The 19,132-nt window shown below is 35.5% G+C and overlaps 1 protein-coding gene across 1 annotated transcript; it reads left to right on the forward strand.

Annotated features, from left to right (window-relative positions):
• Nucleotides 1-9,342: 9,342 nt before the first annotated feature.
• On the forward strand, nucleotides 9,343-12,804 carry LOC124358462 (protein ANTAGONIST OF LIKE HETEROCHROMATIN PROTEIN 1-like). Its single transcript, XM_046810758.1, has 2 exons — nucleotides 9,343-9,777; nucleotides 11,952-12,804. Exons 1-2 carry the CDS (start codon nucleotides 9,473-9,475, stop codon nucleotides 12,802-12,804), a joined length of 1,158 nt encoding a protein of 385 aa, XP_046666714.1. The 5' UTR covers nucleotides 9,343-9,472.
• Nucleotides 12,805-19,132: the final 6,328 nt, after the last annotated feature.

Below are 19,132 nucleotides of genomic sequence, written 5' to 3' on the forward strand. Positions count from 1 at the left end.
ACAATCTATGGATATGGATATTGTATCTATGGACTTTTGATATGTAGGAAATTTTTTGTTCATTTGGCATTACCCAGGAGGTACTTGTGTAGTGGTAAAGAAATATAATTATTGAAATGAGAATATTAAATTACTTTCTTGAAAGTGACATTGTAAAACATAGAAAACTTCTTTATTTAAAGTATGATGAAGTATCCTTTAATAAACTATGAAGTGTAGATTCTGGTACATAGTGAATTTTTAGTTGTATATTTCTCCTTTTTAATTTATTGAAGCGTACACTTTTATTACATTACCGTTCAATACATTACCAATGCATAATATGCAATTAATAAAATAGTCTACAATTTGTGTTTTTTATATTTCTAAGGCAGTGGTGTGAAGGTGACAGTTATAGCTTGCTGCCCTTTCGTAACGCCATGGTTGACGTCACCACTCATGTCCCCCTAATCGACAGGCGGTTGCCGTCCATATTGCCACAGCGTTGTCAATAACCTATTACCTAAATAACATGATTACTTTGTATTAGGTCCAGTAAACAATTGCCGTAGTGACAAGTTACCAGCTGAGCTCAACCGGCGTAGTCTTCATTACTACAGATATGACGGTTAATGCACGCAATTTTCTGTTAAAGTGGCATACAATATGTGTATGCGAGGATTAACCAAAATAGGCTCTACCATTTTCCAGGTCAGTTGATTTGATATATTAGATTTTTTAGCACATAACCTGTACAACCGATGCCATCCATGGATTGGTTTTTGTAAAATAGGTGTGGCTCCGAAAATAGGCGCGGCCTAAGAATGAGGCTTGTATTTTAGAATAGTAGACCATGTAATGAATGTGTATAGAAAGTTTTATCAAAATTGGCTCGTACGTTTTTGAGGTGCGGCCATCCATAGATTGGTTTTTGACAGCACTTAGGGTACGTCCAAGATGCACGCTGATAAAAGCAGGTAGACAGAGTCAGATTTCTCGGCGCCGACTGTCTAACTCTGAGCGGTAGGCTGATGTGGCCATTATATAAGCTGGTTGTCAGCGCAGAAAGAGCTGCCACCAAAAAGATATCAGTGTACAATGGAACTTACAAGTGAACAGGCTGCAACTTTATTGCTGCTTAGTGACAATGTTGCAACGAAGTTAAAACCAACGAGAAGTGAAATACATCCAATTAATAAATTAAGATCTGTTTAGGGGGAGTACAAACACCTATTTCCGCAATTACTTGCCAACGAAAACAGATTTTTTAAATATTTCAGAATGATCCCGGATGCCTTTTATTTTATTTTGTCAAAAATTGAACACAGGCTGACTAAGAACTGGGCGAATTACCACACAACCCCTATTCAAGCGGAAGAGAGACTGGTTGTCACATTAAAGGTACGTAAACACAATTTTTATAATTGTTATTATTTAACTAAACCTCTTGCATTATTAACACAATTCAAGTAGACTGATAAATGATATTAAGGAATAAACTAATAATAAATATCACTGTACATTAAGGGGATCCGCCTCCTTCAATATATATTTTTAATTAAAAAAAAAATATTATACCATATGTATTTTTTTAAACTTCATACACATTAAAAAAGGCTTTTGACTGTTATAATTTTTTTCCTATGTTTAGAACATAGAATTTTTTTGATTTTGTAAATTTTGAGGTCATTTTTTGCGTTTTTTTAAATGTTGAATAACTTTTCTGGATCTTAACCTATTTAAACAAACCTTATTTTATTTTATTCTATATTAGATTATGCAACTTTTAGATTATAGGAAACATTGTTAATTATATACAAATTTTCAAACGTTTAAAAAAATGAAATATAAATATTTCCAAAAAAATATTTGATTTAGAATAAAAATTTTATTTTAGCTTTTAGAAGGTTTTCCATAATCTAAAAGTTAGCTCATGGTGTCAAGATGACATGGTAAAAATTACAAGGCTCTATCTTTTATGGTTCCATAATTATTTAATGTTTAGTATAGTAAAACAGGTAAAAAATGAATTTGCGCAAAATTGCGTTCAAAGATTAAATGATAAAATACATCTATTTACTTTCTAAAATTCTCCTCCTCCATAGGTTTTTCCTTCCATTGCTTTTTTTGTCTCCTCCTCTTGGATTTTTCTTGATTTTAGCAGCTTCCTGTATTTTTTTGTATTTTTCTATAGACCTTGCTTTACGAAGTCGAAGGCGGACTGAATCTCTTTTCTTGCCGTGACTTTGCAGTAGAAGCACCTGGAGAAAGTCCGACTTGGTCTAGAAGCTGAGTCATAGTTAGAAGATATCCCTCATTGTAAATACATATACCCTCTCCTACTGCAGCCATAACTCTCCTCTTTGCTGTAAATGATACTTTAGGGTATTTACTCCATATAAGTCCGTGTAAGGATTCATTGGCGTTTTGAGTTTTCCCCAAAGAGCATCGTTGTAAAAGATCTTTCTCTGAGAGCCTTACATACAGTGGAGTTATATGCTTTACTACACACTCATTTAGTGGTGTCTTTATAGCTGTTAGATGTTCTCTAGGAGCACTCCCATTTGCCAAGTCTCTCTGATAAAAGCACCAGCTTTCTTTCCCAGGTGGACACTTACTGTGCCGAGGAGATTGGTCAGTTGATCTACATTGATCAATTGTGGCAAAGATAGCTGTTTTCATTGCATCTACATCTTCAAGGTTGTTAATAATTGCATTCCTGTAGTATTTTGTGAGTTTGTCAATGGTGTTGCCTTTCAGACTACCATGGGATTTACCACCTAACGTAATTTTCTTACTAGCACAGGTTTTTACAAGGTTCCGTAATCCTGTCCCTAAACGTTTTGCCACATGATTCACACACTCTTGTTTCTCTATAACTATACTATCTGCATAAATTTTAAGAGATTGTAAGTGATCATAGGTTTTTGAGTCTCCGTCAGAGATCACACTAGTGTAACGGAACCCGATATCTTCTGAGCGTTTCCATATTCGTGCAGCAGCTTCGGTCTCCATTGCTGGAGAAGAGCCACTATAGTTTGCTTGGCAAAGTGGCTTGTGGGTAATGTACCAGTCTTCAAACTCATCAGATTCCTCAGTTATTTCAGTTTTTTTTCTTTCACAGACACGGCAGTATTTCGACAGAACCCCAAAATCTATAACTAGACCAGTTTTAACTTCAATAATACAACCAATCCCATATTTTGAGGTAAAACCTCTTTTTTGCCAAGACCCGTCATAGCTCACAGATATATTTATTAGTCCCACTTCATCTAATGTGCTATCTATTTCTAAATAGGCCTTTCTTACCTCTATTCTGGCCTTTTTTAGTGACTCTTGGGTGTCAGGATGGTTTGGTTAGTCATTTTTGCCACTTCTTTATCATACGTTGAGTGGCTCATGCATGGCATATTCAATCCCATACAAAAGGTTTCCATTGCCATGTGCCCTTTACCTAATGACCTAAATGTTTTAACCATCCTCCTGTTTATGTCAGAAAAGTTTCTTTTAGTGCTTTGATCAGTAACGCTTTTTGATGTTTCGAAACAAGAATATTGATCACATGACTTACATTGTATCTTTATTTGAATCACAAATGAATTTTTATATACATAAGTAACATCTGTGTTCATATCAAGGCAAAACTTACATGGTAGTTCAGCTAAAAATCCTTTGAGCAGATGTAAATCCATGAGGCAGTAAACAGAAAGGTACATTGACATTAGGGCCTATAGCTCGAAACAAGTTCAAATCCTCGAGGCCTTTCCTTTTTTTGTAGGCTTTCATCCTCCTCGTAACTGCTATTTGTTGACTGAGCAATAGGGCTATGTTGTTCATTACTAGGACCAAGATTAGTATGATTAGGCCTAAAATTGTCTTCAAATTGCAAAGCATTTGGGATGTTATTCGCCATGGGTTCATTACTAGACCTACTTTCTACAGATGTATTGGTATCTTTCCATCTCTTGGACATTCATTACCATGGATCTATTTACTTTGTTTTTTAACTCTACCCATATTGTATATGTATATTATAAAAACTCTTGTAAACAATTTATTAGAGCACACTCTTCACTTCAATTGAAATCACTACACACAGCACTAAGTAAATGCCTTTATAAAAGTAAAACCCTTTATATAAAATAGGTAAGGTTAGGATTAGGTTTACAGGTTACTGCACACTTAGAACACAATTTGTACAATGCAAACATAACCTCTAACATAAAAAGCTCTTGTTGTTTTTCATCTTCAACAGCTGGTGCAGTGTTGCCAACTTATAGAAACTATGATAATAATACATGTACAATTATATTATGACTATAAAGTGAACTGTTTATTTGTTGTTTTATAACACTAATAAACAAACAATATTAATTCTTTAGTTGAAAACATCACTTATAAAGCATATCTTAATGCTTATCAAACATAAGACAGCAAATATAGAGCAAAACAGCAAAATGCCAGAATTTCTCGACTTGTTCTATTTAACAAAAACTCACGAAATTTTAAGAAATAATGTTCAAAATGACTTGAAATTTCACAAACACACTTCTAAGAATATGTATTTTGAAATAATATCAAAAACAAAAAATTGTCAAAAATTACCAAAATTGGTTTTTGAAGGAGGCGGATCCCCTTAAGGTATGTAAACACAATGTTTATAATTGTTATTATTTAATTAACCCTCTTGCAAAATTAATACAATTCAAGTAGACTGATAAATGATTTTGAGGAATAAACAAATTATGAAGACTTGAAATAAATAACGGGCTAAGTGCCAAAAACAAAGTTTTGAGATAATCAAGTTTTTCTGTTGGGTGAAATAACTACGTACAGTATTGAGATTATAATTTTATTATAGTTACATGGGTACAAGATACACAATATACCTAAAAATCAGACATGTATCTAGAATCATTTAAGAGTTAAAAAATACAAAAGTGTAACATGGGCTAAGTGCCAAGTCATAAACCTATTTAATGGGCTATGTGCCATTGATTACATTTGCAAAATTTCTTCATAGAATATCTTGCTTTCATTTTTAAGAAATGGTAATAATTGACGCAAATCTTTTTTCTTTTCTTCTGTTAATCTGTTCTTACAACTCAAGTTGAAAAGCTTGTCCTTAATTTGTCCCATTTCCACATTTTTCTTCAGCACATCACATTCTTTCCATGCTTCCATTTCATTCAATGTCCTCCTTGTTTTTACTTTCACGCTGCCTTTAGATACTTGAATCCAGTGTACCTTGGATATTTCTAACTTTTTAGTATCCAAAGTGTTTTCAGCAGCGGATTTAAAGTCAAAGAAATCTTCAGGAGCCATTAGTGTGACTGTATATGGGTTTTGCCTGTTTGCATTCGCTATCAAACTAACCAAATCCATTGGTGTTTCGCATTTTTCAACACGCTTCCTTTTTTCAATGAGCGCAAAGTCCCTGTCACAGCTCATAAAAGAGTGCCCCGGTACCAAGAACTTTTGATTAATTTCATGAAACTGTTCTGTAGAGATAAGATAGTACCACAAGAACAATAACATTTTGTTCTTGTTTTGTCCAAAACAATTATCACTCCACACATTGAGAACCTTTTTGTTGGTTATTCCATTATTTAAGGACTTCAAAAAACAAGAAGCAATTTCGTTACTTCCTCTGCCTGTTATTGACTCATTCCATAAAAACACATTTCCTGTATTGGAGTCACCCACATGAATACATAAATTATAGCAGGATAACTGTCGTGAATAATACATTTTGTTGTGTGTTAAACATGGCAGTGACAGCACCTGCTGAAGATCCATAGATACAGTGCAAGATCTATGATTAGAATCTTTTGAGTTGGTTAAATCGTCTTTCATTACAGATAAAGCTTTTGCAGCTTTCCTATGATGATTTTCAATTTTAAATTGTAACTCTCTGTTTCCAGGGCTGCCCTGTCTCTGGGCTTTCAAAATATCACATGTGTCGCATGTGTCTGTTCTTGGAAGACGGAAGGATAAGTCTGGGAAATGTTTCTTGAAAGTACTAAAATAGTAACGATAAGTTATCGGAGAGTCAGTGTGGAGTTCTTTGAATGCAAGATACATTCTATTTATGCTTAGATCTTGGCTAAGATATTTCCTCGAACTTTTATTCCTTGTGTAATGGCTCTCATCACGTGGGAAAGTGTTTATGTGTCCAACAACAAGCATTTCATGTTCTTGAGAGAATTTCCTTGTTTTCAATTTATTGCCTCTTTTTTCAGTGTATGAGGTCATGCCCAATTTTTTCGCACTCACTAATGTTTCAACTCGCCTCTTGTTTATGGAGAATGTATCCAAAAAAGTTTGTTTACAAACACTGAACACACCACCTCCTTCATTTGGTAGAGTAAAGCAAATAGTGCATTGCCTTCTACTGTCCTTCTCATTTGTGTAGTTACCATGTCGCCTTCTTTTTACTGGTATGAGAATTAGAAGTCCCATGAGAAGGTTGTTTTGTTTGACGTTATCCTCCAAGTTGTAAAAATCAGTAAAGAGCTTCAACTTCCAATCAGAACTGATCGTTCTTACATTTGCAAATTGCCTGTAAAATAAAACCTATGTTAGTAGCTGACATTACTGAGTGTCAGCCACTTAGCCCTATATTTCAAGCCTTCAAAATTTCTTAACTATGTCTAACCTGTGTTCATTTCGTATTTCCTATGGTATTAAAACCCATGCCTTTTGATTTAAAAAGTTTTGATACACGACAGCGATGATATTATTATCCTTAATAACTATTAATCAATTAAAAAACACTTACCCTAGTACTAGGTTCTTCCTTAGCACTAACAATTTGTTTCTTCTTAGTTATGTATGCCAATCCTTTACTTCTTCGTAATTTCATCTCCTGCTGGATTGTACCTTCTCCTTTCTTCCTGTTTTTCTTTTGAACATGATGTTCTTCAAATACGTTCTCCATAGTAACAGTTATAATGATCAACTATTATTACAATAGAAAAACACTAACATAACCTCAAACAGTTCACTTTAGCCCTTGTAAATAAACAACAGCAAGCTGACTAAAACTGGAAGTGGCACTTAGCCCGTCATATAGGTTAGGCGGGTGGCACATAGCCCATGGCGCAGTCTATCGGATTTATTTAAAACTACTTCCAATGCATTTGGCACTTACCCCGTTATATAGGTATGTAGGGCTTTACATTCAGAAACATATTAAAAAAAAACCATTTCGTAATTTTTGGCACTTAGCCCGTTATTTATTTCAAGTCTTCAAATATTAAATATCACTGTAATAACATAATACATTTTTATTTGAAAAACAAAAAAACGTTTCCTTTTTAGGTTAAAAAAGTTGGAAAGCTTAAAATAGAGTACTTGTTTAAACATTTTGCTCAAATTTAGAACGAAATATATTTCGATCCTGTGAGAAGGGTGAGCCCAGAAAATTCCTCTTCATGTTGAGGGAATGACTCTTCATGTCGTGGGAATGATTGAGTGTCGGGCTGATGTCCATAGTTCTGATTATATTTATCAGCTGACGGAGGCCTAATATCATACGAAGACGTTGACAGAGATGGGGATGGCTGTGGAGTAGGTCTACCACCTGTCGAAGTTCCTGGAGAAAGCTGCTGTAAAGGTCCTACCATGAAAGCAAACTCCTCCACAACTTGTTGAATACGGCTCCGGAATGTAAGTTTCTTTTCCATGGGTATTTTTTACACAAACGGAAACAGGCTTTTGAAAAACATCATGTCATCATTGTCAGGACAAGGTCTTCGCTGTAATGCACTTTAGATAGTGTCAATTTTTCGTTGCTCCAGTTGTAAGATTTTTTCGTTGTATAAAGTTTTGGTTGCCATCATACGTCTTCTCTTCGGAGGTTGACTTGCAGGGGGATTTTCAGGCTGGTTCAATTCACTAGGTTGAGTTTCGGTCACATTCCGATTAGAAAGTTCTATTTCTGCTTCATTTAAATCAATGTCTGGTTCTTGGTGGCTCACCTCATCTTCCCGTTCAGCTCCGTCTGTAACAGTACCTAATTTAGGTTTTAGATTGCTTGAAGAAGCTCTAGGTTTAACAATGTCTTTCAAAAACAGCATTTGTTTAAAATAAGGCCATTTGGGTTCAGTTGCCGAATCTGCAGCGTCTCCTGATCTTGGTGGCTTTATTTTGCTGCATTCAACGCTCAATTGATCCCATAGGTATTTCCAATTTTTCCTCAGTACACCTCCTGAAACGAAAATGACTATTACTTTGATGCAAAGTATTTTTTTCAGGTTTTTGTCTACCGGTATGTCATTTCGAGGGTTGGCATTCAGCTTTAGAATGGGAAAATCGACAGTGGCTATGATAGTAAAAGAGACGGTTACTGCAATATGGGAACAGTTACAGCCAATTTATATGCCAACTCCATCGGTAGAAGATTTTGAGAGAATAGGTAGTGATTTTGAAGAATTCTGGAACTTCCCACACGTGGTAGGGTGTCTTTATGGCAAACATGTGACAATAAAGTGTCCGGATAATTCGGCCTCAATATATTTCAACTATCTGAAATATTTTTCCATTGTTCTACAAGTTTAGTGGATGCAAAGTACAAGTTTATAGCTATTGACGTTGGAGGATACGGAAAACAAAGCGATGACGGAACTTTCCTTGTATCGCACTTGCATGAATTCATTGAATCTGGGAATATAACATTTCCAGAACCGAAAGTGTTGCCTAATACAAATATCCAAGTTCCTTTTGTCATGTTGGGTGATGAAGCATATCCGCTTCATCCTCATTTGATGACCCCTTACAAAAGGAAAACATTAAACTCTAGGAGAAGGAATTTCAAAAAACGGCTATCTAGAGCAAGGAAAACAGTGGAGTGTGCGTTCAGAATTCTATACTCAAAATGGAGAATCCTTGCGAAGGTACTAGACAAGAATGTCGAATTGACAGAAATTCTTATAAAATGCGTTTGCATACTTCACAATACCATTGTAGAAAGATAAGGCATAGAACGACATTTGACTGTGGTTGAGGTATAAGGAACCAGTAAATCAGTGGCGTGGCGCAGAGAAGGCAGGCAACTGAATGCATCGAAAGAAATTAGAGAGATGTTTGCTATGTACATGGAAAAATACCCACTGTTATACAAGCACAATTAAATAAATTGAGGATTTTGCAACAATTAAAGCGCATTTTCTAAAATGTAAAAGTATACCTGACTCATTGCAAATGATGTAATTTGATTATGGAAAGTTGAGATAATAAAATGTATATCAGAACAGCACTTTGTTAGAATTACTGCTTACTTTTAGGCTGGTACTATACGGACGCTAAATGCGTCGCGTTAATGCGTCGCGTTAACGCCAAAGTTCGGCGCATATAAGTTGGACTACTAGTCCAGACTATACGGACGCAAAATGCGTCGCGCTGTTTTTGCGTCAACGCCCCGCTGGCCAGACTATACAAGCGCAGAAACCGCCACGTTGCTTCCCAGATCACTTTATTCCAAGTTGCCAATATGGATGCAGTGCAGATCGGTGCTGTAGGGTTTCAGTGTCTACTAGAGATGTATTTGGAAAAGACCAAAAGGCAGGATAGACGTTGGGGTACCCATCCCGTTCTAAGCAGCAGATTGACAACAGGTGCGTTTCATTTGATGTTTGAGAAGCACAGACAATATGAAGACAAATTTTACCAATATTACAGGATGTCTGTTAGCTCATTTGATGAACTTTTACATCTTGTCAGTGACGGTCTGATGAAGAAAGATACCAACATGAAAAGGAGTATTGAGCCAGCTGAAAGACTTGCTATAACCATCAGGTAAGCCGTTTATGGGTTAAATCGAAGGGTAGATCCATGTCAAGTGTTCCAGCAGTGGTTGCTTGACATTTTCAGAAACATTAATATTTGGTAGATCCATTTTGAAATGGGGACCCTATTTGTTTTGCCCGCTAGCTGTTTTCGCCTTTGCAAGCATCCCCCCAAATATAAGGAACTGACCTACCAAATAAAATTTTTTCTGAGATTATCAAGCAACCAATATTGTTTTCCTGGACCTTGGGATGGATTGACCCTGAAGTGGTTTTAAACATTTAGTGTATATTATTATTTTTTCCTTCTAGAATAATGTTTGTTTGAAGTAAGGGTTATATAAAAAAACGCAAAAACAGTTCTGGAATATGTATTAGTTTTAGTTTAATGATTCTTTTAACATAGTATTATAAATATTTCTATCAGGTGTACAATATGTAACATCGGATATTGATAAAAAATACAAATAAGAGCCTCGTTCAGTTTAAATTGCAGTCAGACACTTACAAACACAATAGGTACGTTGTAATCATTTTGTGATACATTATAATCACTAGGTTAACATATTTTGGTAAACTTAATGTAACTGAATTTTATGTATTGATTACGTATTAAACAACATTAAATTTCATTTACCTCAAATTGCTCTGAAAGTTAGCAGACCAATTTTGACCGAGTTATAAAATACAACCTTTTTCTATATATTTGTAATGAAGGAACAATGTAAGCCTATAACATTTTCCAATAGTTATATTAGGTTAGTCTTTTGTAAACAGATAACCTACAAACAATAGTAAACTAACCACATATTACAAAATATGAACTACTATTAAGTAAGTAAAGAATTGTATGACCAAGAAGTTTCAGTTCTGCACAAACACACTGGGAAGTTAATTACAAAATTGTCATTATTCCACAGTTAATCGGAATACTACTTCTTACTACTTCTTCTTACTAGAAGATGGTTCAATTCCCGGGTTCACGGAAAAATGTACAAATTCTGATATGTTAAATGGTTGGTTTTGAGTGTTGTCACTGGAAGTGGCATTAGAGCATTCGGTGTTTTCGTCATAGTCACCGATTATTGATGGTGTGGTCGGAGTCGGAGTTGTGTATGGTGAATTTAGGCCCGAGAACATTAATGGTGACGCAGATGTGTAGTCCATCATTTGGGTACGCACTGGCACTGGTTCCTGAACTCGTGTTTGGTTCATAATAGCATTTCGGAACACTTCAGTTAGTTGCATCCTAACATCAAAGGCAGCAAGTGGTGGTAGGCTGTCCATAACAGGAAGAAAGGACATTAAAAATGCCTTGTTCCCAGATTTATCTGAGCTGTTAGCTGAGGAAGTGTTCGCTCTTTGAATGGCGATGCTTTCTTGCATCAATGATGTAATGTTTTTTGAAGCTGATGTCAAAGTTCTCTCAATATTAGTTCTTTTTGACACACGTTCTTGTCTCTTCTGACGTTCAACTAGTGACGAATTTGAAACGCTGTCAGCACGGTCATTGTCATCTGCATTAGTTGTTTCTACTGTTTCTACTGCTTCTTGTTCAGATATAATGTGTTCAAGGGGTGGAATATTTGATACGTTCTTGTCATTGGGCTTCATGTAAGGTGTCAAAAAAGACAGTTGGTCAAAGAAAATGTATTTCTTTTTTTTTTTTGTTGCTGGAGCTCCAGTCTCATTTTTCTTTAAAATACGTAGTTCCCGAACGAAATTGTCACGCAAAGTCTTCCATTTTTTCATCATATCTTTGCCTAAAACAAACGGAGCACTTTTAGAATCATATAACTGTATACTTGTCACAGGTTTAAAGCAGGTAATTATAATATAACATTTCTTGTTTGATTATAGTGTATTAGGGACATATTAGGGTCATTCCTTGTAAAATCATCAGAGTGGAGTTTCTTGACTGTTTTATTTTATTTTAATATTTTTATCACGACTTCTACCGCACTTCAGGAGATCAACACAATTAAAGAAAAGATTATACTATACTAAAAGGTTATACTAAAATCCCCTTCTGTTCTGACGTTATTTTACAAGAATTAAGTAAATTGTTTTATAATTTAAGACTTAAAAGCGTGTAAATCTACACATCTACAAAGACGGCAGTATCAATGTCTTATATTAGATAGTTATATTATGTTTCGCTTATATTTACGTTATATATTTTAGGTATTTGGGCTGTGGAATGAACTTCAGTGACCTTGAATTCGAATATCAAGTATCAAGAAAAACAATACGTCTCGTTGTTGAGGAGACCTGTGAAACAATTTCGGGAAAACTGCAGTCAACTGAAATGCCAATCCCTACAAGTGATGAATGGCTTTTGAAGGCAACGGAATATGAGAAGTTAACCAACTTCCCAAATTGTGTTGGTGCCATTGACGGCAAACACGTGCGGATACAATGTCCACCAAGTTCAGGTTCACTATACTACAACTTCAGGAAGTATTTTTCACTTGTATTGTTTGCAGTCAGCGACGCACAGTGCAACTTCACTGCAATAGATGTTGGTGCATATGGCCGGGAGGGCGATTCCACAATCTTCAAAAACTCAAACTTTTACAAAAGACTGAATGCCGGCCAACTGAACCTCCCAACAGAGAAACCGCTTTCACCAGAAGGCCCCACAGTACCTTTCGTATTTCTTGGCGATGAAGCTTTTGGTTTAACTACACGTGTGATGCGCCCTTACCCACAGAAGAAACTCACAAAAGAGAGAAGTGTATATAACTATAGGCACTGCAGAGCCAGACGTACAGTTGAATGCGCATTTGGAATTATGAGCAACAAATGGCGAGTAATGCATTCCTGTATCCTGGTGAACCCGATCTTTGCAACGAAAATCATTCAGTCTTGCTGTGTATTGCATAATTATGTAAAAAGGCGGGATGGTTACATTTTTGAAGAATCGCTTACATGTGACATGGATTGCTTGGTCGGAGCAGCAGTAGGAAGTGGTCGTAGTAACGGACTTGTAGTAAGGGACTTGTTCTTGTGTATTTCAATGGACCAGGAGCCTTAAACTGGCAAAATCAATATGCCTAAGCACAATCACTTGAAAAAGTAGGACTTAGTAAAAAGAAGAAAAAGTAAACTTAGAAAAAGTATAACAATATTATTTCCTCATGTAATAAAATTTAAAATAAAAAGTTTTGTAATTGACTACTTTGAATACATCCTGTTATGTTATTGTAGCTCCTCTCAAATTAGACCTTTGTATCATAATCTAGTGTCAGTTCTATAAACAGTATTGATCGACTCGTGAATAGGTTTAGTGAAGGTTGGCAAGGAAGAACAGTGACCTTGGACGACTCATAGCGCAGAAATAGACTTTTCACCCCTCCCCTTTCTACCAACCTACCGCCGGCGCGACGGCGACGCCGGCGCCGGTGCCGTCTGGGCTAGCCATGCGTCGTAACTTCGATATCTACAGCAGTAGATTTTTAAGTGCCAAAAACTGTGATCATGTACGCAATGGCACAATTAAATTACTAATGTTCTTTACAATACGTTACAAATAACATACGTTTAACATACATTTCAATATTTAAACCTTTTACGTCAAATAACCACACAATTAAACAAATAACCATAATAATCAAACCGTAATTTAAGGAAAGAGATGATTTCAAAACGGTGTTAAGTTATTATCACAACAAAGTTGTAATTTCATTTTTGTCTTAATATACTTCCCATATTTATGTACGGTACTATTATTAATTATTGTCTTCGTTACTATTGTAAAACAACAAAGATAGTTAGTTGTACTTGGTGCTTAGAAAAAATATGTTTACATCATTACACCTTTGTTTATAAATATATCAAACTTAGTTACCTGCTTCGTCCTTCATTTGGGGAGTCATTTCCTCCCAGTTGTCGTGCACAGCTGCTCCTACCTCCATCCAGCACTGAGCTTTAACATTTCTGTTTGAATATTCTTTTGACTGGACGTCATAAAGTGGAGGTCGCTTCTCTACTTCTAAGATGAACTTCTCAGTATCAAACATGTTGATGACTCTCACACAGAAGCACAATAACTACTCACTCAAGACTGCGACTGCGGGCCACGCATCTAGCGTCCGTATAGTCCGGCCCTAGCGTTGCGCAGCGCTATCTACGTCGCGCTGCTAACGTTTTTCCAGGGCTGGTCGAGTAAAAATGCGTCGACGCCGAGTTGGAGGGCAGCGTGCCGCGTAGACTGCGCTCGTATAGTCGCTCAAATTGACTTGCATTGCCATCCAAAATTAAAAATAGCGCAGCGTATTTAACGCGACGCATTTAGCGTCCGTATAGTACCAGCCTTATCCATGACCTCACAATATTTCTAATAAAATCTCAGTAATTTCATTAACATTTTTACTGGTTAAAATGTTTATTATTTAGTAGCCTGTATTAAATACATGCCCAAATTATTATTATCATGTTCAGGGACCCGTTTCATAAAAACTATTTGATAATTTTATTAGTGGAACAGCTGTTAGCTTAGTATTATAAGGATGTAAGTTATTAGTTTCAAACTCATAATAATTAACTAATATTTTGTTATAAAACAGATGAGTAAAGTCTATATATATAAAAGAAAGTCGTGTTAGTTACACTATTTATAACTCAAGGATGGCTGAACCGATTTGGCTGAAAATTGGTAAGGAGGTAGCTAAGAACTGGGAGAAGGACATAGGATACTTTTTATCCCGTTCCCGATTCAGGATTCCGCCCCACTGGTCTCTAAAAGTTACAGAAATACCCGTAAGAAATGCATTGCAGCAAACATATGTTATTAAGTGAAAGAGCCTTTTCAAATTTAATCAGCTGTTCTTTGTAAAGATATATAATGCGACAAAAGAAATATATGTTTTTATTATTTAATTATTATTTTAAATTTATTTACACTTATAGTTTGAAAGCATAGAGTAAGCTTAAGAGAAACAGCAAATTTTCTGTTTCTGCAAACACTGTTAAACATAGACTTTACTATCCAGATAATACAATTTAAATTTGACGTAAAAATCCACCTTTAACTGCAATATTTATCTAATATAAACCATGCTCATGCTTGATCAGAAGAGCAATGCAGATATCAAAATTACTATCTTACGTTGGCTACAAATATAAAGAATGTTATAAAACCAACCTTAGTTGTTTTTTTTTACAGAAGTATGGTTCTCGAAACTCCGTGTGTACGTATTCTCTCGATCGAGACAACAAAGCAAGCTCAATCATGGCATCGGAGATGTAACTAATTTGATCCAGAAGTGATACACGCGCAAAGCCTAAAATAAAAACCATACGCAATTTCGCTTAACATCTGAAGCTCATAATCATTAGACTGTAATACTATGTACCTAACATATGCCTATTTTCGTTTCAAAATTACATTGAGCGCCATCATTTATTACATTGTATATAATTGTAACTTTTTGACTCCTGTCCACGATGGTCTAATATAGTTCAATTGTATACAAAAATCATAGAATATTGGAGAAAAATTCCAGTTATTTCACAGGTGCATATTGAGACTGTTTTAACATTTAAATCTTAAATAGATCATGAGCTTGGAGTATCTTTCAGTGACTATAATTTATCTCAGAAGGGTAATAACGACGTTCAAAAGAAATATGCCTACTATGTCCCAATTTTTCTGAAGGAAATCGTGTGCGAAGCCGTGGGTATCTGGGTATTTGGTATTTTATTGAAAATCAAGAGTGTTCGTTATAAAATACTACGAATTTATTGACGAACTAGCTGTTACCCGCAGCCAATCGCGCATAATTGCTTTTACTAAGTAATATAAGGACTTCGGTTCTTACGATTTGCGTGCGAAGCCGTGGGGAACAGCTAGTTTATTATAAATCTATAGTAAAACAAATTAAATTTCACAACAACCCACCAAAAATATGAACCTTTCGATTATAATGTTTACTTTGTTGTGTTCAAAAAGAATCAAACAGTACAAAAAACTGCATTTCTTCACTTTTTATTTTCTCACTATACCGTACTATAGTATAGAGAAAGTATAGTGATCGCACAAATTCGATGTTGGTTTTTTGACGGACCTTTACTTTTTGGGGTCCTCTGAACCCAAAAAAGTGGTTTTACAAAATGTCTGTTACAACATACGTTGTTTACTAAACATTGAAACTGACTTGAAAAGATCAGCTGATTTACTAACACACATTCTAATTATTCTAGTAATTGAAGCAACCCTTATGTGGGCACCAACAAATGAAACTACCTATATGGACCCTGGCCTATAAAACACCTTTTAGAAATTGTGAGAAAGTATGTGCTAGTTCATGGTACCGTTTATTTTAATCCGTGATCCTCTTTAAAACACTGCCACTTACCATCAATATCCATTTCTACAGAAATCTTCCGCCAACAGGCATCAACGATGTTCCTATTGGAATGTTCTTTAAGGCGCTTATCCCATATCGGAGGATTAAGTTGCACCTTTGATACTAAATCGTCGATATCCATCGTAAAAAAACAAACAACACTCAATACACACACGAAAATCACATTCCGACTAGCAGGTCGTCTGAAACCAGAATGAACCAATTATTCCGGTAAATATCGGAGTCAGACTGCCAATGCGCAGAAAGTCAGCTCGCAGGTGCAGTGTGGCCACTCCTGCTTAACAACATGGAATTTTACGCACACCAACTCGGTCCTGATCGGCGCCGATCACCTGACTCAAACCAGCCTGCATCTTGGACGTACCCTATTGCAGGATAGTAGACCATGTATTGAATGTGTATAGAAAGTTTTATAAAAATTGGCTCGTACGTTGTTGAGGTACGGCCATGCATAGATTGGTTTTTGTCAGCACATAGCTTTTAAAAAAAGAAGTGGCTCCGAAAATAGGCGTGGCCTAAGAATGAAGCTTATATTTTAGTATAGGAGACCATGTAGTGAATGTGTATAGAAAGTTTTATCAAAATTACTCGTACGTTTTTGAGGTACGGTCATACATAGATTGGTTTTTGACAGCACATAGGCTGTAAAATAGATATGGCTCCGAAAATAGGCGCGGACTAAGAATGAGGCTTATATTTTATAGTATAGTAGACCATGTAGTGAATGTGTATAGAAAGTTTTACAAAAATTGGCTCGCACGTTTTTGAGGTACGGTCATCCATAGTTTGGTTTTTGTCGGCACACAGGCTGTAAAATAGATGTGGCTCCGAAAATAGACGCGGACTAAGAATGAGGCTTATATTTTAGTATAGTAGACCATGTAGTGAATGTGTATAAAAAGTTTTATAAAAATTGGCTTGTACGTTTTTGAGGTACGGCTATCCATAGATTAGTTTTTGACAGCACATAGGCTGTAAAATAGATGTGGCTACGAAAATAGGCGCGGACTAAGAATGAGGTTTATATTTTAGTATAGTAGACCATGTTGTGAATGTGTACAGAAAGTTTTATTAAAATTAACTCGTACGTTGTTGAGGTACGGCCATCCAAAGATTAGTTTTTGTCAGCACATAGCTTTTAAAATAGATGTGGGTCCGAAAATAGGCGCGGCCTAAGAATGAGGCTAATATTTTAGTATCGTAGACCATGTAGTGAATGTGTATAAAATATTTTATAAAAATTGGCTTGTACGTTGTTGAGGTACGGCCATCCAAAGATTAGTTTTTGTCAGCACATAGCTTTTAAAATAGATGTGGGTCCGAAAATAGGCGCGGCCTAAGAATGAGGCTAATATTTTAGTATCGTAGACCATGTAGTGAATGTGTATAAAATATTTTATAAAAATTGGCTTGTACGTTTTTGAGGTACGGCCATCCATAGATTGGTTTTTGTCAGCACATAGGCTGTAAAATAGATGTGGCTCCGAAAATAGGCGCGGACTAAGAATGAGGCTTATATTTTAGTACAGTAGACCATGTAGTGAATGTGTATAGAAAGTTTTATTAAAATTAGCTTGTACGTTTTTGAGGTACGGCCATCCATAAATTGGTTTTTGTCAGCACATAGCTTTTAAAATAGTTGTGTATAACCGTCTGTATAAGCATGTGTATGCAATTTGTAGGTTATGTTTATGTTTTCTATTACACTTTGTTTTATTATGTCAATGTTTTTGTGATTTCTTAGACATTTCAGTATTACCTATATCTGATATGCAAATAGGTTTATTTCTGTCACTAATAAGAAGAAGTGGTTTGTTAAACTCCCATAGATTTTTGGGTTCAGAACTATTAGGAAAGCTAGGGTTCATCTGAGTAATAGTTAAAAAAGTTTCTAGAAATAAAGGTTTATTCCTAGGTTTCCAATATTGCATATCGTTGTATATTGAATTGAGATACATTAAACTTAAAAAAGCTGAGTGATTACTTTGGGTAGCTATTTTATATACTAATCTTTCTGTTATCAAGTTTCTTCTCAAATTTAAGGGCATAATTGATGTTTCTGCATGTATAGTAACTAAGCAGAGTGAAACAGGCTATAGATTCCATCCATAAAAAGAACTAATCCTCTGACATGAATCCTAACCTGGTTCATGAACTATTCCTGACCTAGCTCCTAAACTACAACAAACCTAGTTCCTGAACCAGTTTAGGATTAAATTATATTATTAAAATTAAATTTTATAATTTAACAAGAAAAAGTATAAATACAAAAAAATCTTTAGATTCTACTTAATGTATTACTGTGAATACATGGTCTACTGTATTATATTACTATCCTCATTCTTAGGCCTCTCCTATTTTCGGAGATTTTACGATTTTACGTCTTAGACACTGAAAAACAAAATCTATGAATATAAGTACCTCAAAAACGTACAAGCTAATTTTGATACATTCTGGAAAAACATACACGGCCGTACCTCAAAAACATACGAGCAAATTTTTATAAAACTTTCTATACACATTCACTACATGGTCTACTATACTAAAATGTAAGCCTCATTCTTAGGCCGTGCCTATTTTCGGAGCCACACCTATTTTACAGCCTATGTGCTGACAAAAAACAATCTATGGATGGCCGTACCTCAAAAACGTACGAAGCCAATTTTGATAAAACTTTCTATACACTTTCACTACATGGTCTACTATACTAAAATGTAAGCCTCATTCTTAGGCCGTGCCTATTTTCGGAGCCACGCCTATTTTACAGCTTATGTGCTGTCAAAAACCAATCTATGGATGGCCGTACCTCAAAAACGTACAAGCCAATTTTGATAAAACTTTCTATACACATTCACTACATGGTCTACTATACTAAAATGTAAGCCTCATTCTTAGGCCGTGCCTATTTTCGGAGCCACGCCTATTTTACAGATTATGTGCTGTCAAAAACCAATCTATGGATGGCCGTACCTCAAAAACGTACAAGCCAATTTT

Source organism: Homalodisca vitripennis, chromosome 3, assembly GCF_021130785.1.
Source record: "Homalodisca vitripennis isolate AUS2020 chromosome 3, UT_GWSS_2.1, whole genome shotgun sequence".
Taxonomy (NCBI): domain Eukaryota; kingdom Metazoa; phylum Arthropoda; class Insecta; order Hemiptera; family Cicadellidae; genus Homalodisca; species Homalodisca vitripennis.

Coding starts and splice junctions, on each gene's coding strand:
- LOC124358462 (XM_046810758.1), top strand. CDS start 9,473: ATGGATGCAGTGCAGATCGGTGCTGTAGGGTTTCAGTGTCTACTAGAG. Junction 9,778..11,951: donor AGACTTGCTATAACCATCAG/GTAAGCCGTTTA, acceptor TATATATTTTAG/GTATTTGGGCTGTGGAATGA.